We start from the raw sequence: 23,230 nt of genomic DNA on the forward strand, positions 1-23,230 counted from the left end.
TTTATTATCTCCTCATAAAGGTCACAGGCAAAAGGCATTTTTTAAGCATTTGACTACCTTAACCATGTAAGTAGCTACTTTCAAATTAAACAAGCACTTCTGTAATAGCAGGTTTTATGTAGTCTTTAACTGAGGTCTAAATATTCTATACAACATTGAGAGTTCACCTATCACTATAATGGAATCTATGAGCTTATGTTTTTTTGTTTGCCTTGTTTTTTTTTTTTTTTTGTTTTTTCTTTTTAAATTAGCATCAGCAATAATGTAACCATTTAGATTACTTGTTTTTGTTTGTTTCTTTTGTTTTTTCAAACTGAGCTAATGAAGAAGCATTAGTCAGGAGAACAACTGTCATAATCCATCTTTTCCTGGAATTACAATATGCAATACTTACTTTTAGTGCATCTTTGACTGCAGTCCTGCCTTCCTTTCCAAGGAAAACATCATAGGGGTAAAGCCGTTCAATAACATGCTGGACTGACATCATAGGAAAGGAATCCTAATTCAAATTAAAAATACAAACAAAAAGAAAAAAGATTGGCTCGTTCTTTATCAGCTATTAACCTCAAAATCCAATATAGTGCTAAACTTAAAATAAAAATCTAAGGGCAATAAACAAATGACCACCACATCCTGTAGTTGCTCAGATGTCAACGTAGGCATTTTGTATGTTCAATTCATAACGTAAATGTCTAAAATAGGTCAGATAAACTATGACCCAAAAATTACTTTCTCTTCTGTTCATAAATGGAAGCTATAGTGATTAGCTCAGATATGTAAAGTCATTTCAGATTAGGAGTAACAAATCCCACCACATATAACTGAGTTTCATAGTATCACTAGACAAGATTCTGTATGACAAGAAATCTGTATTACAGTAATGATCTACTCATTCACAGCAATTTCTAGTATTGAATTCTAATTCAATTATACTGTACAGATTCTGCTTAACGAATCAATTCCTAGAAAATTCTGAACCATTGATCAAAATTTGGTTTGCTTTGAAGTGAGTTACAAAGTAGGCTTGCATAAAAAACTGAAAACAATGTTTCACACCTCCTTGTTCATCATAAGTAGCAATTCTTCTGCCTGTTAACTGAACTAGACAAATATTCCAGTTATTTTGCCACAGTAATAGCGAAAGAAATGGAAGTATATGAATATGGAAGTAAATGAATAGTCAAGAAACATACACACAAATCCTTTCATGGTGGAAAAAGGTGTTTCAAAATTGCTGAAGTAATGCCTGACCATTTGTTTTCCAGAAGACTTGAAAATTGTTAAGGACTAAATGTGGGCAACACCAGTGGAAAAACAGTTAGTCAGTGGACTGAAATAAGTATTGTAACTCAAATAAAATCAACCAATTTTCAATTACAAACTTGGATTATACAAACATTCAACCAAAGAGGAGAAGAGTTGCTCAGAAATAAAATAAGGAGATGCATATTTTATGAAATGCATAATTCAATTCATACTTACAATCAGTAATACTATTTATAATGTTCCATATTAAAAAAGCATTAGTAAAAATAAATGATTTAAGGGCGTTGTAGCAAATGTGCTGCCTGAAGGATCAGAGAGCCCGCTATTACATTTTAAAAGCGCTTTATATAGATATAAAACATAACACATAATTTGTCCACATTACCTCAAATTAATGATTACAGTGGCACATCCAAAATTAGCCTCTTCAGAAGAGCACCCTATAAAAAACTCTGCCTTCCAGTAGGCAGGAGTTTTCAACTTAGGAAACACGTTTTTGGACAACATGAATCCATAACAGAAGGAGACAATCTTTACAATGTATTCATTCCACACTGCTATATGGTTAAGTCAACCTAGCTAAAAGTGGAGGATGACAGTGACCCGGTGTGATGGAAAAACACTCTAGCTAGAATCAGTGAGAACAGTTGGCTTAGAAAACTGAGTGATTAAAACTAATTCTAAAAGAAACAGCTCTGGTCTATCCAAAAAAGACACTGTCATACAATGATAACATTTCACATTCTCTAATGTAAAATAAAATGCTTCCTTCATTCCATAGTTTAGATAATAGCTTACGGCTCATTTTCTTTCCATTACTCTGAAAGCCATCTGGCATTCATTTAAAAATAATTTTTCACTACAGGGCTCAAAGAATAAAAAGTTGCAATTTATTTTAAAATACATCATGTATTTCTTTCCAAAAGCCCTTCAAATACTGTTTCGCTTCTCTAAACTTGAATCTTAATCACCTCATACTATTTGATGCAATATCACTAATTCAGACAAAAATTAGGTCTGTAAGTACCAGGCACAATGTCTTTCTAGATCACAGCTGAGGGTACTGAGCACAACAGTAATACAAGCAAGTGACATCTTTTAATGTGTATAATCCAATAAAAGATGTAGGAGTAAACTGCCACTCTGCAGTACCACAGGTAAGATGATTGCACAGAAAATACAACAGATGCTCGCACCTTGGAGAGGAGGTTTGAGAAGCTGTCCTGGTATTTCACCCTACTGGGTTGACCACATCTTCCTGCAAACAAAAGTGTACCTGCCCTTCTCTTTCTTTATCAGATCTCATCTCCCTGACTTCCCTCAGGAGTCACCTTTTTTCACTGTAACTTTTTACCAAGCAATTACAAAGACCAAGGGACAACAGGCTCTCAGGGAAAGCAGACAGACTGCCATAGCTTTAGGCCTGACCCAATGCATCTGCCACCATGAAGCTGGGAAGTGTACAGTCGTTATATTTCCCTCTGGAGCATAGCTGTCAGGAAGTATCGTATCTTCAAGTATGCACAGCATGCATCTTCAGATAACCCCCATGTCTACGTTTAGTCTAAATCCACCAGCTAACCTGAAGACCTAACATGGGATTTATCTCTTACTACTTAACTGTCTCAGACAGAGGTGTACCCACATTGGAACTAGTTGGTCCTTTTAGGTGTTACAGGAGGGTAGTCGGTGTCCTTGTAATGAATGGAGTCATTATGATTTACACACATACTAGTAAACCAGAGAAAGCACTGCCTAAAAGTGCTTATTCCTCTACACTGACTAAAAGTGCTTATTCCTCTACACTGACTAAAAGGGGGGCTTAGATGACAACCTCACTGTCATCAGATATACTGTAAATGCTCCTGAAGTCACATTAGTTGATCAAGCAGAATAAAAACATTATTTTGAATGCTCAGATGTACTCCATCATTTCAAAAATCTTGTGTTATGCCATACTTTGTCCTACAATATTATGCTACATACTTGCTTAAAGTATTATCCCACAAACCATTTTTTTTTGTTTTAAATGTTCTCGTTAATCTTCTTCCAACAACATGAATAATCCAGTTCTAATTCTAAGAAATCTTAAGCTCATTCATTTTCACAGCACATGTGTATGCACATACCAAAATCTGAACTGCAGCCGATAAGCTGTCTAAAGGAAAATCTGGAAGTCCCAATGTAGAAGATTCTTGAGAGCAGAGAGTTGTAGCAAAAGACAGGAGCTGAGAAATTCTGCAAAGGAAAAAATAATTACAGAGTTTTATACATGCCATCTATATTTAAAATACTAAAGCCTAAAAAGTTAAATACAGTATAAGATCGGTATAAGAAGCTGAATCTCTGAGCACAAATAAGTAATGTGTGATCGAAGTTCTAAAGCATTAAGAATTCATTATATGTAGGCTGCATATAAAAAGCTGTTTGAACATACACCCACACATATTAAAAACTTGTTCAGTTCTGGTCTCTAAGTAGTGACAGAGGTTACAAAAATAGCAAGGAATCCTGAAAGAACACCACATTTCTTCATTAATTTTTTTTTTCTTTTAATTATGAAAAATTACCTCTCTGCAGAAATGTTTGATCCAATTGAATATAATAGTTGAAGATGGTCCTGAAAATAGAACATAAGATCATACGGTAAATTCATTTTGGGGTCATACTGCGGGTCATAGCTCATGATGTATGAGACATATTCTGTTTTTTCTCTAATTTAGATATCAACAGTCTACTCATTCCTGGGCAGAGAATTAATTTTACAAACGAAAAGAAATATTATTAAATCTTTCTTTCTTATTGTTTTATGGAAGTTATTTTTCTGCTGCAGCATTCCTTGGCAACTTGAAGCCTGCTTTTCAGGAATTTATTAGGTAGCAGTATGAAAAATGCCATTTAAGATAAATTTATTATTTAGGGATTCTTTTCAGAGGTGAGCTAAGTAAAATAACGTCAAAATATTAGCTCTACTCAGTACAGATAATCCAACTTTTCTGTTAGGACACTTACCTTGAAGGGCAGATGATAAACATCTCTAGCTTGAAATCTAGAGCGAAGGGGAGGATCCAAAGGGTTACCAGAATATTTAGGTACTGGCAGACCCAACGCTATTACTCGAAAATCTTCACTAACCCGAACAATCTTCCATGCATCTAACTCTGATTTTGTGTGTTCCTAAATTAAAATAAAGCAACAGGAAGAAAAAAAAATACATCATTAAATACTCCTCAAGATTAAGCTGCAAATGAACTAACAATCCTGGTCCTTCAAGCTGAATGTGGTATTGTTCTCTTCTTTCATTCAGAGGGTCTCAAAAGCACTAAACCATTCTGATTTGTGGATCGTAAAAGCAAGGTTCTCCAAGACAAATGTAGGCAGAATGTTTGATTAGGTGCAGCTTTCAGGCTGATAGCACTTTGATCATGGACTCTACAGATAGTCAAAGTTCAGAAGAAATTTTACAGCCTTGCTTTCACAAAAAAACAGAAAACCAACAGATGAAAACAGTTATTTTATTCTGATACACTAGAAGTGCATTACCATATCCCCCTCAAGAAAAAAAAAAAAACAAAAAAAAAAAAAACAAACTATAATTTGCATAAAAAGGTTGCATTTTAAAAATATGCTTTATTGTAAGCAATAACAAAACCAGAACTATCACTAGGCTCCTTCATAAGAATTTGATGTTGTTTATTTCAGCTGTTGTCTTATAAAAGATTTAATGCATACAAAAAATGCACCGTTTAGCCTTTCTGCATCACAGTCAAGTCTTCCTTGAAACTTCCTGCAGATCCAGTTATTTAGTAATTATTCACATAGGAGAAGAGAAAATGAACATTAGCTTATATAATATCATATTCTCCAAACAACAAACCAACAATATTAGATTTAGTATTATAGCAAGAGATTTATTTAATTCATCTATTAGCAGTATGCCTGAGGCACTCATTTTGAAACATTTTATCATTAGGAAAGTGTTAAAAAGGAAAAAAAAAAAGAGGAAGATGCTTTGCATAACTGCAAACAAGTCCTGTCTGAATCTGAATTCTCATTTTCAGTCTTGATCACATTTTAAAAGCTCATTTTCAAATTCAATAATAATGCTTCCAACAATTTTATCTACTGAATAAATACTTCAAATTGTTTTCAGAAAAGGCACAGATCAGACTTGTAACCAGAGATGAGATGTATAAGAAATATCAGTATATTTTCAGAAATCTGCTACAATACTAACAGCATCGTAGGCTAGTTCATGTAATCAAGATCAACGAGAAGGCTTATTGCAAATTTTCCTTTTATTTCACCTGGGTCTGAATCATATACTTAACCACAGTTATGTATGATAGACAGAAACATGAGTGAGAAGAGTTCAGACTGTTACAGCAGACCAACAGGCACGTGACTGGAAACTACAGCAAAGAGAAAGTAAGATACAGTGTACTGGTGGAAACTTTCTGATGACATGCACTGAGGCCCCCCAAAAGACTGAAAAGTATCCACTCAAATTTAAGCAGTGGGACTAAAAGCCTGAAGAAAATGAAAATGGCTAAAGTAGCAACAGCAGCAGACACTAAAATCCTATCAAAAGAAAATTCACTAACCATTCCCTGTAATTTGGATTGGCTGTTCATGCATACTTCACTAAATTAAAGGTGAGACAGCATTGAGGATTATAGTGTTGCCCATATTGACCTCTCTTTTTGTTATTCTAACATTTTAAAAGCTTAGCAACAAGCTTAGCAATGTTGAAGCATTTTCTGAACTTCGTGGGGACGCTTTCAACTGCAATCTCTTTTTACAGCTCTATTCTCTTTACTCCCAGTGGCTTTTGCATTTAAGAAGCATACATTCTTCACACAATATTAACATAGATGACTGCTTTTCATGTGGACAGAGGGGACACAGATTAGAACAATCTTTTAATTGCAACTCGTAAAGGAATATTTGGCTTCTCACATAGCTTTCAGCCTTTCGATCTCATCCCATATACACACCAGGTCTGATTTCATGCGTTTCGTTTGTAACTGTTATCCCCTTCATAACAGCGCAGGAAAACAAAAATAGAAAATCCAAATGACATTTCCCTACCTGCAGAAGTTTGTCATAACGTTCTGCAGACATGAGAAAGCGACCATCTTCAAGCTGCATTTCCCTGTTCTCCAGCAAATTGTTTAGCACCGGCAAGACGTTCCGCTCAGCCTTCTCCAGACCTTCCAGCACAAGGATTCTGCCTTCTGTGGCTGCACGAACTGCACACTTTTCGAAAACAAAAAAAACAGTGTTGGAGAGAAATATTTATTACGTTTCTCATGAAATCCTGCTGAAAAAGAATCTGCAGATACTTTGCAAAACTTCCCAAATTTTCATAAGAATCAATAAGATACACAGAAGTAGTGATCATGAAGAGTGACAGGCGATTGTCTTAACAGTGCTTTATATTCATGAGCTGGACTTTTATCTTGTAACTGTTACACAGAACGGAGAGAGAGAAAAAAATCAGTTCTGGTGTCTTGTATTAACAGGAAAAAAAAATATTGCAGACATTGATATATACTAGGAAAACATTAAAATGTAGCATCTTTTATTTTGGATGTTGTATACTGTTTTTTCAGGTATTTTAACATCATCTAACAATTCTGGGATAACTATTTATACAGAATATAGAGAACTGAGGTGGTTGCACACGTTTACAATCATATTAAAACATTAAGAAACAAAAAGTTATATATTTCTTTGCTTTTTTCTGGTTATATACCAGTGCCATTCCATCATGTGGTACATTACTTTAGTCTGACAAGAACATAAGTCTGTTGAAACCAGATGTGGGAGATAAAATAATTCAATGCTATAAACAATCAGATGTTTTAAAATGTTATAAAATTAAGAAGATTTAGAATTATATTCCCTGACTGAACATGGTCTTCTATAAAAACAGAATAAAAACTTAAGACTTTCACTTGTGAATTCTTTGGAGCCTTTGGGATGGGAATTTTCTATAGTTCATTTCATGAGTTGTTTATATACGTATGTTTAATTAAATGCTTAATGTGTAGCCAACTTGTAAAACTGAACTCTGGTGCTGGTGATTCCGCATGACTTCCTCACAGTAAATGACATTCACTCAAGTAAATTAACTACACTTCATAACTAGCATTCACATTTACTGTACAGTAAAAGATTCTGAAATTTAATGTTTTCTTGTCTATTTTCAATTGGCAGAAATTTAGGCAAATAATAATTGGGCATGTGTAGCAATCAGACAATGTCAAGAGCAACTGAAGAGTTTTCCTTTGCATTCCTGTTACATTTTAACATAATTTTCAACACATGCACAGTGGCAAATGGAGTTGCAATGAACTCCAGTGCATTTACTATGAACTCCTACAGATGAACCCATGTGATTCCATGTGATGCTTTGTATGTATGATGAAACTTTCAACTAAGATGTAAATTTCTGATGAATATAATAGATGTCAAAGACTGGGGCAGAGAGACAGAAGGAAGAAACTAGGAAGATTAATGAAAAGATGCCAAAACACACACACACACACACAAAAAGAACAAAAATAATTTTGTAAAAAAATATGTGTAAAGGATAAATGTAAGACAGAAACAAAGAACAGTTCAGTGTAACAGAATTGATGCATGGTACAAGGCACGTGGCAGCATCAGAGACCTATCTGAGAAGAGAAAGATAACACAAAATTATAAGACTCACTAATTTAGTTGCCTCTTATGCATAGTATGGATGCATAAACAACTACTGGCAAAATTAGCCATACAGTAAGCTTTTAAATCACAACATCATTATTAAGACGGTATTAACTCCTGCACCTAATCTGGATTAAAGCACAAATTACAGAAAAAATGCACTCACGTTGTGTACTGTACTTGTACAGTACACATCTCCAGATCAAGTTCCCTTCCCTGACATTTCTTAGTATCAAGCTTCATAATCAGTATCTGAGGAACCTGGAATAACCCCATTAAACAAGCAGTAGTCCTGAGATTGTTTCCCTTCCACTGAATCACTAATTCCTTCCAAAAGCAATCAGCATGTGAATTGATTTTATTGGTTAATTCAGAACATCATACTTCATCGGGCAATACAAAATTCCCCTCTCTTCATACCATTAATGTTGTATGAAGGACAAATTTTGTACTAACATTCTTCTCTAGAAAGGTCAGTCAAAAATCTGCTCCAACCTGCTTGAATAGAAAACCTGAGTCTCCAACACCCAGTCCAATATCGTGAACAAAGCGCTATTTTGTCTAAACGCACTTTAGGGATACAGCCAGAATATGCTTTAACAAACATCTTATTTGCCAAGTTGGTTGGATTCTGCATATTATACGTCTGTGAAGACTTTATGACTGAGTTTTACTAGCCAGAGGAAAATACACATTCTGTTCATATGGTTTCAAAATATTTTCAGTATCCATAGAATCTTGTTGACTTGCATTGAGACATGCATGCTATGGATGAAGGCTTGCTGAATTAACAGGCTGCCAGTACCACAGGATTACAGCATTGCTGAGGCTGTCAGGGAGCTCTGGAGGTCCCTGTCCCAAGCCCTGCTCCAGTAGTGCCCCCAGAGCAGGGTGCCCAGGGCCCCGTGCAGGCGCCTTGTGCCGCTCTCCCAGGAGGAGCCCCCACAGACTCTCTGGGCAGCCTGGGCCAGTGCTCAGCCACCCGCCCAGCGCAGAAGTGCTGCCACCATTAAGCCTCTCTCCTGGGCTTGTATAATCTGGTATAGGTGTAGACCACAAGTATTAGGAAGTATACAACAGGATCTGGAGGTGTTGATCAGTGCTTGCCTGAACATGAGCCAGCAGTGTGCCCAGGTGGCCAAGAAGGCCAGCAGCATCCTGGCTTGTATCAGCAATAGCGTAGGCAGCAGGACCAGGGAGGTGATTGACCCCCTGTACTCAGCTCTGGTGAGGCCGCACCTGGAGTGCTGTGTTCGGCTTTGGGCCCCTCACTGCAAGAAGGACATCGAGGGCCTGAAGCATGTCCAGAGCAGGGCTACAAAGCTGGTGAAGGGCCTGGAGCACAAGGCCTGTGAGGAGCAGCTGGGGGAGCTAGGGGTGTTTGGTCTGGAGAAGAGGAGGCTCAGGGGAGACCTCATTGCTCTCTACAACTACCTGAAAGGAAGGGGTGGAGAGCTGGGGTCAGCCTCTTCTCACAGGTAACCAGTGACAGGACCAGAGGGAATGGCCTCAAGTTGCAGCAGGGGAGGTTCAGGTTGGCAATGAGGAGACATTTTTGCTCAGAAAGAGCAGTCAGGCACTGGGACGGGTTGCCCAGGGAGGTGGTGGAGTCACCGGCCCTGCAGGCGTTTAAGGAAAGGTTGGACATGGTGCTTGGGGACATGGTTTAATGGGTGATAGTGGTAGTAGGGCAATGATTGGACCAGATGATCTTGGAAGTCTTTTCCAACCTTAATGATTCTATGATTAACTTCAAGAAAGAAGGTGCTCTCCTCTAGCTCTCACAGTCTTGAAAAGCACCCTAATACACTATCTTTCCTGCTGCTCACCAGTTCAAAGGTTTAACATTTTAAAAAGTAAACAGATTCCTGAGTTTGGAAACTATTCAAAGTTTTTATTCAAAATTATGTTGCTCAGTATAATACTTCAAAAGGCATGCTACGGCTTGTAAAAGGTACATGCAGGTAGCCAAAAACGATCAGCTGCAGGAATGGCTGAGTGCACAACCATGCTTCTTCACTTCTTAATCAAAGAATCCCCATGACAACAATAGCATCAACATCATCGTCATCTGGGTGCTAATTTACTGTGATGGTTTTTGTTGTTGTGTTGTTTTGCTTTAAACAAACTGTGCTTCTCATGTATTTTTAAAGCATATCCGAAATACTGGAAACTGTTCTCCAAAGTATAATGAAATAAATACACAACTTATCTACCTCTAAGGACCTTCTGAAAGGCACTATTAACATTAGAAAGCATAAAGTCTGCTCTTAAGACCAAAACGGCTGCATATCTCTGGCTGAACTATGATATTTATGCATTCTATTTGGTAATGACTAATAAATTTCTGCAATAAGCTAGGCATACTACAAGGCATCTTCTGAATCAGTATTTCAGTTTTATCTGGGTATTGATGGATTGGTTTGGAAACTAAAATGCATAACAAATAAGAAGAAGGAAAATAAGTTTGCAATCTGTCACGGAAAATCATTTTTTGAAAGATGCTTCCAAGAAACTCATCTTCGTAATTCTATAATGAAAACCCAGAAATAGCTGTGCTGTCTCACTCTCTCACTAGCCTCATTTTTTCAAAATGTTTAATATAAAATATAATTTGACAGAGGGGGGTTATATTATGCAGCCACGATGGTAAACCTGAGATAAAAAGTATTAATTCTTGCTAAAAGGCTGAGAGGGATTTGTTAAATGCTTATCTTCAGATTTACTGTAACTGCAGCCAGGGACTATTTTGCTCATCAGATGAAGAAACAAGCTCACTGCCGCCCACCGGTGCCCCTATAGATCTGAAAGGATGGTTACCTGGATACCTGCACCAGGGAATACGTGCACTTGTAACAGAGTGAGTTTCTTCTCCGAGAGCAGAAACCCATAATATAGTGTTGCTCTCGTAGCAATGGCCTTGTGCAACAAATATGTAATGGAGATTGCTCACCCTGGTTTCATTCTGCACCCACAAAAATGTATTTTTATCCTTAAAGGTGGAAATGCCTTAGAAACTAAACAACACTAAACAGGGTTTCACAGTCTTTTGCACAACTGAGCTCTTCCGCTTGAGCAGTGACAACTGCAGGAACCCCTCTCATGACATAAATCACAGTGTATAAGCACATGAACAAGCTTCAACATCAGAAAAGGAGGAAAGGACAGAAAATAGCTCAACATAATGCACATGCTGAACTGCACAAACACCAGAGAAATATGGACAGTTTTGCAAAACTAACCAAAATAGTTTGCAAGAGCATAAGAATTTTAACAGTGTTGTTTGAAATACCACCACTGAAATCTGTTAAGTTTTTCCTCAAGAAAATGCGTACAATAAAATCAGAAAATTCTGGTCACTCCAAAATCAGTGAGGAAGATTTTGAGGGGAGCTATAAGTGCTCCCCAGACTTGTGCATCTTTTTGAATAAAATGTACAAGCTATGTTTCAGAACTGTATTCCAAAAATGCTACTAAGAATTGATGAGCAGTAATTAGTAATTACAGCATCTCTTTTTCCAGGAGCTACCTGGAGATTTTATATATATATATATAAATAAATATATATATGTGTGTGTATATATATATATATATATAAATGTGTATATATATATATATATATACACACACTTTTTTTTTTTTTTTTTTTTTTAGAAGATGAGTGCCCTTTCTCTGAAAACTGGATCCCTGTAATGACATCTCAAGCCCAACAACAAATATTACAGCATGGAAAAAATATCAGAGTAAGTACCTCAGTGAACAAGAGAATTGAAGAGGTAAGGTTTCCCTACATCTGCAGCCTGCTTTTCAGATGTCCCTTCCAGTGTAGTATCTTGTTCCTTCCACCCGCACAACATCCCACACAAACTCATCTACCAAGATCTTTCCATTCACTCCTGTATCTCACACACATTCTGACAATGATATGTCCAGATGTCTCTTATGGTTAAAAAAAAATAAAAATCTTTAGCTGCCATCTGGTAAAGACAACACTAAAATCTGTCTGGTTTTGAGCTAACATGATGCTGCCTGGCTGCAGCAGGCTAACTACGACTTAAACTACTAAATTCATGGTGTAGCAATGGGGGGTGGGCATTAATTTGAGTCCCTGTAACCTACCAAACTACCAAATGCCACCAAACTGAGACGAAATTAGTATCTTCTAAATTTTGTTCCACGGGTCAAATATAAAAAAAAATCAAAACTTTCCAATGTAAATCATTAAAACTAACCAACAGCTAAAGGATATCGAGAAAAGAAATGGCAGGGATACAGAACGGATTACACGATAAGCTTTTCTTCCTTGTTTTACTGGGGAAGGAAGAGGGTATTGCCCAAGACTTTTAATTCTCTGAAAATGACTCAGGTTACTCATTTAAGTAGACATGGAACTAATGGAACTAATCAGATCATCAAGTTCTCTGTAATACTTGTATTACAATACAATATTGTAATGGAACAAAATGGAAATAGCAAGAAATTATCTACAAATTTAGACAGAGTCTAAAGATAGATGTACAGACAGATGTCAAGATCAGTGAAGCATATAAAGTTGTCACCTATTGGGGAATCTACTAGATTTTAAAAATATCTGGAGGTTAAACAGCACGTCTAATGGTATGCCTCTAACAAAGAATATAATTTAATAGATTTGTTCACTTTTTAGAACGCTTAAGTCCTTCGTTACTGTTTTCCCTCAGGAGTTCAGCAAACAGGAAAGCAGTTGAGCAACACTGAGATGGATGAGTATTTAATGAAGTAACAAAATAATTCCTCCAAAATAAAAATATTGTCAATAATCTAGCAGTGAAAAGAAGGGCTAATAAAGACCACTTTCAAACGATTTCAAGGCAATAATGACAAACTTATTAGAAAAACTTAGTTACCTTTTTCTTTAAATATTTGTAAAATCTGGTGCTAGTTCTTTAAAATAACATTTAATAAAAAGTACTACCAAATGCATAATGACATTCAAAGATGAGATTCAAAATAGACCTACTATTCATCTGAGAATGTCTATTCTATTTTTTGTTACATTTTTTCCCACTTTGCAGACTATGATAAACTATTGTTTTGCACTTAACAATTTAGACCACAAATATACTGAGTTATGTATGTTCAAAACATGATGTTTTTGTTTTATTAAAAAACAATAAAATAGTAATTAATGTGGTTATTCAAATAAAAAAGTACCTGAGGAACCAAATCATTCAAACATTTTCTTCATCTGTAATGGGGGACTATATCATCATTCTTCAGTCTACCTCCCCTGCTGTGACAATCGAGTGTTTTCTTTTTCTCCTCTGAGGCTAGGAAAATTACTGGGTAGACTGCACTTGTTTTTAATAATACTGCTATTTACTCGTTAAAAAAAGAAAAAAGAGACAATTCACAGTATACCATAGCACTATCAGCCAGGCTGGTTTGTACTGAAAAAGGGACTTGAGATGTCCAAGGTAGAAATGTTTTAGTGAGGAAGAATGGCCTGAACTAGTCAACACCTCATTCACAGTTCAATCCCATAAGACAGAAGGAAAAGCAACTAAAAATGAACAACCTGCATTCAATGGAAGTTCAGACCACAAAACTAAGCTACAGTTTACTCTAGGAAATGAAGCAACATATGATAAAATCATAAATAATGTTAACGTGACAAGATTTGGAACAGTCTTTTATTTCTTAGTCATTTTAGCTTCCTCCACGTTTTTGTTTTTTTTTTTTTTGAACTACCACAGATCAAGTGATCTGCTTTATTTCCATCACTCCTTCCCCTAACACTACAGCAGGTGTTTTTGAGGCAGTGACTGCAAACTATATTTCCAAGAGAGTAGGTCACTACTTAGACAGGATCTGGCCCTTTTAGCCAATTTACACCTGGTTCATTAGGATAAGGGTAAGTCTACATCAGGAACGTGGAAGAGCTTGCATGTTGGGCAGAAAGAATGCCCAGGAGCAAACAATCTGAGTTTCTGAAGGGATTTGCCAGTGCAATTATCTACAAACAAAGAAACGTAGTGTTTTTTTTAATCTTCATTCTACATGACACTTGTCTTCTGGATAGTAATATGGGAGATGAGTTGTTTAATTTTTTCTGTCTGACAAGTAGCTGAATAAAAAGGAAAACTAAGTACTTCACAGATATCTAAGAAGTGATAAAGGTACTGTCACTGGAAAATCACTTTGATTCACAGCACTACTCATCAAATCCATGTTGACTATGAATGGTATGACCCCACATATAACAAAGTGTATGTATGTTCCTGCACTGTAGGAACACTAGCTGAAAAGAAGTGGAATATGCATGTAACAGACACAAACACAAGAAAAAAGAAACCTCACACCTTAGATTTTAACCTATAAGGAATTATAAATATACAATCCTAATATTTCTTACACTACATCACAGCCATTTATCCCATATGGCTTCTACATCAAATACCGGATTCTTAACTGCTAACCTAACAGGTCCAGTTAAATGATGGCATCGACCAAATACTGTTGGCTCCTACCTAGTATTTCTCTGTTTTCTCTGCAGTGCTGCTCAGAAGAAGAAAATTACTAGTAACATTCATACATCTGGAGCATTGCATTCCAAGGTAGTAAGTTAACAAATCACAAAATTAGAGTTTGCATTCACTGCATTTTTTTTTTAAACAGATGAATCATTCTTGCCCATCTCTTTTCTAGAGTATAAAAAGAGTTTTTGTGACATGTTTATACCTATATATACATATAAATGTATCTACACGCACACATAGGCACAAATGTGATTATTGTTTCAAAAAATTAATCTCACATCTTACTTTTGTTTATTTATTTATATTATCTTTCTGATCTCTTTTGATTAAAAGAAACCAAACTCAATTCTGCGTAGTGCTACTCCAGGGGGTTTTATGTCATGTTCATTTTTCAGACAGGATAATTTAAGCTGTCATTTCTGTTACTCTGGATGTTTAATTGATTACTACATCAAGTCTCTCAAGTCATAGCAGATGATCACTTTTCTGGTATTTTGACAATCAATTTTGCATTTTATCATTGCATAATCTAAAATGCTGGTGCAGTGGGGGATGCAAAGCTATTCTGTCATAATGAGTATGCTCATTTAGTTCAAAGATACATCAATATTGAGCCTAACTCTTTGTATACACAGAAAAGGCCACAATATACATACTTATCCATTCAGTGTGTGCAGCTTAATTAGCAAATATTCAAAATGACATTATATTTTAATTTTTCAGCATATGACCATATAATGCTTTTCCACTTATTTGATCCTCAGCTAGTTTAACTATGCTAAATGGAAAAGATTGTTCATATAACCAAGTGTTCTGTGTTTGGGAAGTGTGTTTCATTTAATACAAAAGCTGGAAGATGCAGGGTAAACAAACCAGGCATTCCAGGCAATACAGTCTGTGGCACAGTCCTGGAGCGACACACCTCTCAAGCACAAAGTTACTTAGGTTCTCTCTCAGTTGCACCCACTGCATTCTTCTAGCGTAGGACTTCCTTAGTTGCAGCAATTAAAAATATAGGAGGCTGTAGTAATAAGATTTTAAACCAGAGCTGTGGCTTCTACAGCTGTACACACATGATAAAAAGCAAAACTGAATCAAAAATGGCAAAAAAAAAAAAAAAAGGTCAAATATCAAATTAATTCCGTGAATTTTGAAAACAGGATAGACTGAAATAAGAATCTCCACACTGGTTCAATCAAGTGGGTGGCTCATGTACAAAGAGCTAAAGAAACAGAAAGCTACGTGCAAGACCAGCTGTTTTATCAATAACTAAATGTGAAACTGCCATTTAAATATTTAAGTAATAAAAAGTAATCCAACTAACTACATGAACATAGCTAACCCATGCAATAAGTTACAGAACAAAGTCAAGAGGTTACTTATTGTTTCAGGAAAAGCAATAATGTAATTTCTGTGTCTTTTAACAGCCAATTAACAGACAAAAACCAAAATTAGTGGTCTATGGTAAAGACAAGAAAACAGAACTTTCTGTCAGTACTTGAATGAAAACAAATAATTCACCATTAACCCATTTTAAATCCTTTATTTTACACAATTGCAATTGGAAATGAATTTCATAATTCAAAGTTTTCCTTTATTTTAATGGTGCCTGTCATTCATTTGGTTTTCCTTATTTTTGATTTTGAAATGTATATATATACATATATATATATATATATATATACTTATTTTTCTTATCAGATCTCTCTTCTGACTTTATAACTCCAGAAGTTCTCCCATTTGATTCACTCCAGCACTAACAAATGCTGATTTGTGGAGATTTGTGATGCGCTAGCCCTTCAATATATACACGTCAATGCAGAACTTCAATCGCTGCCCTTGAGTCACCATCTTCCAAATCTATCTGAAATAACTACTGCCATCACATTCAGTAACTTCTTGTTAAAATAAATCAGATGTTTTGAAACGTCTGAGATACGCATTTACGCTATTTAATCTATCCCTATTAAATGCAGAGCTATAAACAACCATAATCCCTTAACAATCACTCACAGACAACTCTGCAAACCTTTGTGGGTCTGCAAACCTGATGATTCACTACATTAAATTTATTTCTGGTAACAAGATGCCAGCTTTCATTACGATATATTATCATTCAAGGTGTAAGATAACTACATTATTACACTGTGACTTGCAGGCAAAGAGGCTCATCTATCTCAGACAACTAACAGCTCCGTTTTATTTGAGCCACAGAATTAACACAGAGGACGTTCTGGAAAAGAAGACTTTTAAGCTTTGCTGTCTTCTCTTTGGTGTCATGAACAGCAAGAATGCAATTCCACAGGAAAGGAAATGTTGTATTACTCTGAAAAGCATAGCTTGTATCTTCAGTCTCTTGTGTAAGTTCACCTTTTCTTTATCTCATCTACAGCAATGGAAACAATCCAAACTCGTTCACGAGTAACTTTTTAAAGCTACCAACTGTTACCTTCTTTGTCTTGAAACCATTCGTGGTCTGTGGTTTAAAGAAAAGTAGTGTCTAGTTTCCGTAATGCTTTGAATTGGTAATTGCCATCTGAAAACCTTCAAATTATTAAATGAACCTCTATGTAACCTATAAAACTTTATTCCCTGATATTACTAAGATATAACTAGATCTGTGATGGTTCTAAATAAAGCTACGTACCATATTTTATGTGTCTTTAATTAAAATGGAGGGCTAGAAAACTTCAGCTAGAACATCACTATCAGGTACGTCTTTCATGTTTCTAGTATTTAAAATGTATTCATCTAAATATCAATGATTTACTTTCCCCTCAGAACTTAAAGATACATAGATTATTATGTGTGGTGAGTGTCTTATGAGCTGAAGATTCCTACCGAAGATTCTTACATGATTCCTACTGGTTTACTTGGTATCTTGCTAAAAGAAAATCCTAGTCTGAAATACTGCTATGCTGGATTCTGGTAAAAGCCATTTAACTACAAATGTCCAACAGATAGAGGGAGATCAGTAATCTTAGACCTTTACCGTAGAAAGGTAATCTTCACAGAGTGTTCTTACTGAAGTGAGATAATTCAAAACAGCTTGTACAAAGCGAAGCAAACCACTTCATATTTGCATTGGGATACAAATCTTCACACAAATACACAGTTAACAGATTATCTCACATCTTGCTGAGGTTTGTACGGTCCCTAAAACAGTGGCTTGTATAAATTTGAAGTTAACTAATACTTTTACCCTGAGGAAAAATTTACTTGAACTACCCTGTAGTAAACATGAGAGTAAGACTGTCCATAACAGCATTTAGTCACGGAGCTCATATGAGTTACTGAGTTAAACCCAACGTTCGCACGAATTAACTCATCCTCTGGTAAATGAGAGGTCATTTATAGCCCTAATTCACAGTGCAGTACTTTAAATTATCTCATATTGCGCAACCCTCGTATTTCCAGATAACCACGAAATAATTTGAAGTCCCAGAAGTAACTAAAAAAAGTTGTTATCCTTCAATCTGAGGATCATCCGTCATTCATAGTCATTTTATTGTGGTTTCATTAAAATCAACTTAAATGTTGGTGGTACTGATTTCTATTTTTATTTTTATTTAGAAAGGGGAAAATATTCCTTTAACAGAGAATAGATCTTTTATGCTTGCTTTCCTCTTCTGCTCCCATCTTACTTTCCACCCACAGATCATTCATATGATGGTGATATCATTTGCCTCTACGGTACTAACAACTGAAAACTTCTTTAGATAATACATTTAAATTCACACTATACGAGAGAAAATGACTCGCTCTAATGATTTAGGCACGTAACTTGTATACAAATTTAGGTATCTAGGAAGATGGACATTCTACACAAAGTATATATTTTACCTGCATAATCAAAAGGGAGACGTGACATTGATAAGAGACAGAAATAAAGACATTTCTCTTTGACAAACAGAAATCTTCCCTAACCTAAATCACTCTGTGGTTGTACTAAATGAGCTGATGAGTTGGGGAAATACTGGTAGCAGGAGTACTTAAATTATCATTTCAGTCTAGATCAGAAGTGAACTTCTGAATCAAGTCTCTATTTACTGTGCTTGGGTTTCACAACACAAAGCAGTCTTAACATACATGAACAAGACTCTTTTTCAATTAAACTAGATCAAAAGATTTATTTTAGAAATACATCTGACGTGCTACAGCTGTTAGGCAAGAGATATACCAAGAGAAGTGCTTGTGAAACAACAGCCTAGCTTGCACAGAATAGATTTCATTGCTTGTTATTGAAGCACATGAAAAAGACAGGCTCCCTAATTCAACCTAAATAAAAGAGGACAGCCCTGTGGTACTCCTACAAGAGAGAGTAATCTTGGACTTTGGTAAAGATAACATTTTCACTAACAGCAAGATCAAGAGCATTATATGAGACTTTCTAACTACATCAGAAACACATCAGTCATTTTGTAAAACATATAATAAGGTCTCATCATTGAAATCGTTATTTCCTTCAAACTAGTTGCAAACAAAAATTCAGTGGTGCGCGACTGCAACTTGCCTGATCGAGATAAAAAGCACTGCCATCTCGGATCTCTCGTCGCTGTTTGAGGTCTGTTTCTGTGGTGTCTCTTGACAGCGCAATATATTCAACCTCCCGCTTTGTTAGTTCCTATGGACAACATTCAGAGGTTATTACAAAAATAAAACTGTAACCGCAGTAAGTGAGCTACAACAATAGGCCTAATGGTGTAATTGTACAAAAGAGCTCTAGGCAGCAGCACGGTGATCTGAAATAACTCTGAACAAAATCTAATATCTCTTATTTTTAAAATGTTTACAGTGTGTTCTGCCTCAAACAAAATGGCCTGAATTTCTGCTCAATAAAATTTATTTTCCCCAAACCTGTTCTAAAAATACAATAACCAGCTATATAGCTGTTCATCTGAACATCTATAAAGTCCTCTAAGCTAATTTTCTGGATGCTGAAAAACAATCAGCATCTGCAAGTCATGAATAGAAATCAGAAGATTTCCATAAATCTCAAAAGCTTCAATCCTATTACTGCTCAGTAATACTTGTGCTGTTACACGGGTGTGATTATTACCTGCACATACTTTGTCAATACACTGATGTGTGATATTGTTCTCATCCCCTCTGCCCTTAGTATCACAACACGAAGTTTACTTCTGTAAAATCATAGACTGTTTCAAAATGGTGAATCTTCAGATTATTTTTTTTTTTAATTTTGACTCAGTAGGAGCTATACTTAGGTTTTTCTACCTTAAAGCAAAAACAAACAAACAGAACACAACACACATTTATACCCAATGTTCCTGCTACTTCTATATCTGGGATATCATATATTCTGCTAGGAAACAGATTCACGTTGAAATACCCTTAGCCCTTAACACTCAGCTAAAGGTATAAGAAACAGATCTCTCTTTAGAGACAGCTTTTAATTATAGTTGTTAAAAAAACAAAAAAGGCAAAAATATGAAAAAAACAGAACTACTTCATTTTCATTTTTTCTGTACCTTCTAGGTTACAAAGCCACCGATTCCTCTATAATGCAGGTAGGTACAATCTTTTTGTTGTTATGAATAATATGAAAACAAAAAAAAAAGGGGGTGGGGGGGCACCTCCATTTGTGATCCTTCTACCCAACCAGAGTCTGGACAGAGCTTATGGCAGAAAAAGCCCGACCCACATCATCTTTTGGGACAGACAGCCGCTCCCCTTCCCGATCACTTAAGGGCACCAGTGACTTAAACGTGAAATCTTGCACATGGTGCTGCCATGGTTCATGCAGATGGATGTAGGCAAGCGCTTCCCACATTCCATGAGCGGATCATACACACGTCTCCTCCTCCTAATCAGTCATGATAACTGTTCCCAAATGTTACTCCTCTCCTAAATCCTTTCCTTCATTTCTTTTTTTATACAATGAAGCAAAAACGATTTGTTGTCCGTAACAGCAGGCAGATAACTTAATCTAACATACATAATGCCTAGAACAAACTGTTTCTCCATTTGTGATAGCATATGGTAACACAGTTTTCCAACTATTTTTTTTCCCCTGGAGTTTAGACAGAAAAACATGTATTAAAATGTCTGTACTTTCTATTCATCTAAAACAAACTAAACTCCAGAAAGCATGTTTATGGAAAAAGTTATTTACCTCCTAGAACTGCTTGCTGTTAAGACTTTCTAGGACTACTTCCCAGAGTTTTGCTAGTAGAAGAGCATCTAACTGACATTAATGACTATTTCTCCAAGAATTTAAACCAACATACATACCAGATACTGCATGGCAATAGATCGCCGGAGGGGCCCAGGAGGACCAATAAGGAAGACATCTTGGCCGAGAAGATCTTTCTGCATTATCCATCTTAAATGCTGTATCACAGACTGGGCCAAAGAATCCGTCACTTTGAAAGAAAAATAAAGATAAGAACATATTTAATTCCAAACGTGTTAGATACCTGGCCATTTATACATCTTTTTGTTCTTATCTCCAAAACAAAAGCAAAGACATAAATATGTGTCACCCTAAAGCTAGATAACTGAAGAGCCGGGGATTCCACGCACAGTTTGTATTGTTTACATCAGTTTTATCAGTTTTATTAGTTTACATTTACTACTTAGTTTACATCACGGTTGATATACCTGTCTTACCCACTGCCTTTCTCTCTGCACAACTTCCTCCTTTAAAAAAGTAGAAACAAAACAAAAAAGTTGTTGATCCTCATTTCACACTGAGCTCATCAATGCAAAGACTTGTCAGCATCAGTTTTGTATAATAAAGACACGCTATTAATGATTTGTAAAAGAGTCATCCAACCTATAACCCAATGCTTCTGTGAATCATGAACTTCAAAAAAGCAAATACTCCGCTTGCATCACATTAAATAGATTAATTTTCAGGATATATTTAACTTGCTACTTCCTTAAAAGACAACTGCACTCCTGCTTACATTACACGTCTCAGAAATGAGCAAAAAGCACTAACTAGCACGGGAGGAGAGCAAGAACACAAGCAAGCCAGGAGGGAGGTTTATTTATGCCTGTGTATATATGGTTGCTTTCAGAACAATCTGACAAGAGCAATGATAGGGTCTGAAGCTAGGGCTTCGAGGGTGGCGCCTGGGATGCTGTAGATGCATCTGAAGTTCAATGAGAAAGAAGCAGAAGATGAAATCTTCAAATTAATAGTTGTTCATTTACCTTTTTTTCAATGTTGCTGCTGGTTGCAATTAGAAGCCAAATTTTTAAGAAACAAGCTTTGGTTTTACATTAGCTTTCCTGAGGCAGGGGAAAGGGCAAAGTCAAAAGACGGCAAGCAATAGCGACCTTCGACTCATGAGGTTTCAAATTCACTTCTGTGTTTTTGTGAATCAGAACCAAAATTCATTTTTGTAAAACCACGGAAAAAGTACAAAGATTTTATGAGGTTTAAGTAAGATTCTTCAAGCATAAGGGTGACAAAGGAAGTTTATCAAACATTTTAAGTGAAGACGTTGATCTGTCACTCAGGAAAACCACCAGAAATCTTTTCCCACTCCCAGTGAAATCTACCATATCCTTACCACCAATATGAACAGAAATAACACACACATAAACAAGCAATCCACGTGTTAGGATTATCAAATTAATTGTAAATACTCATTTCAAATTGTTCTGTTTTTAAACAGCTGTCACTGACCTGCCCAGGATTATTGAACATCCTGTTCTCTCCAATGTTGGTGCGGTAAAATTTTATGAATGTAAGAATATTTTCTTCTCTCTGCAATACTGTTTTTCCCCAAAGCTATGCACATCACGTGCACCATAGGCCAAACGCAAATAGATGCCTCACAGAGAACACCACACTCCTTTGTTAAATTCTCAGAAAATTAAGGAAGTTCTTATTAAGTATATTTCTCACGAAATAAAGGCTAATGGAGCACATTAGAACTTGGTCTGTCCAAATTTTGCTGCTTTAGAAGCACGGTAATTTGAAAAGCACCACACAAACAAGTGTTTTATTAAAGGTATCATTAAAATTGCAATCAGATCTCACTGAGAAGGCACGTTCATAATTACTTCTACCTGTTGTATGAATATGCTGTGTGTGCCTCTAGGGCATTTTTGTAGCAGCTGTTATAAAAAAAAAAAAAAAGGTTACATTACCTAAATTGGACAAATCTTGCTGAAACACTGAATTCTTTCATGTCAAGAGTCATGCACTGGAAGCATTGACAGAGCATGACAACAAACGCCTCTGGTGTATTTCCCATTAATATGTGTAGCTATCTTTTTTATTTTTAGGATGGCCTCAGGAAAAAACTCGGGTCAAGCTTAAAAGCGGCACCATAAATAGAAGCAGGATTTAAGAACGTTCAGCAGCATCTGCAAGACAAACTGGCGTGTAAAAGAGAACATAAGCACACAGCATTCAAAATCTAACTCTCAGGAACATGACCCCCACCCCGCAAACATTAATGCATTTCGGTGCGCTTATATTCTCTTGGTTAAACAGCAGAAATGTGCTCTGAAATACAAATATGCAAAATGCCACTTTAAAAATAAAAAATCAATTGTGCTTTCCTAACCTTGCTTTTGGGTAAAAAGTCACAAAAGACAGAATGACTCATTGATACAGTTAATAGGAAGTAGTTTCATTGCTTCTTCATTCAAATCATTCTTCACATGTACAGGTTACAGCTGAATCAATCATAATATGTTTTTAATACATTTCACACCATCAGCACACTGCCCATTTGCAAACTCACTCAAAG

The 23,230-nt window shown here is 36.0% G+C and overlaps 1 protein-coding gene and 1 long non-coding RNA gene across 3 annotated transcripts in view; one reads left to right on the forward strand and one right to left on the reverse strand.

The window, feature by feature from the left end:
• The window catches only part of VWA8 (von Willebrand factor A domain containing 8), a 188,459-nt gene that overhangs the window by 147,635 nt on the left and 17,594 nt on the right, over positions 1–23,230 (reverse strand). For both annotated transcript variants that reach the window (XM_072032521.1, XM_027472319.3), the window contains exons 3-9: positions 20,751–20,881; positions 19,012–19,122; positions 6,358–6,525; positions 4,279–4,443; positions 3,837–3,886; positions 3,396–3,504; positions 395–499 (exon numbers count right to left, since the gene is read on the reverse strand). In XM_072032521.1, coding sequence (XP_071888622.1) covers positions 395–499; positions 3,396–3,504; positions 3,837–3,886; positions 4,279–4,443; positions 6,358–6,525; positions 19,012–19,122; positions 20,751–20,881 — 839 coding nt within the window. The remainder of the gene's footprint in view (positions 1–394; positions 500–3,395; positions 3,505–3,836; positions 3,887–4,278; positions 4,444–6,357; positions 6,526–19,011; positions 19,123–20,750; positions 20,882–23,230) is intronic.
• LOC140001310 (uncharacterized) lies at positions 9,322–16,848 on the forward strand. The gene is made up of 4 exons (XR_011806405.1): positions 9,322–9,458; positions 11,635–11,723; positions 14,516–14,576; positions 16,713–16,848. It is a non-coding gene; the product is annotated as an uncharacterized lncRNA (long non-coding RNA).

This window comes from Anas platyrhynchos, chromosome 1 (assembly GCF_047663525.1).
Source record: "Anas platyrhynchos isolate ZD024472 breed Pekin duck chromosome 1, IASCAAS_PekinDuck_T2T, whole genome shotgun sequence".
Lineage (NCBI taxonomy): Eukaryota > Metazoa > Chordata > Aves > Anseriformes > Anatidae > Anas > Anas platyrhynchos.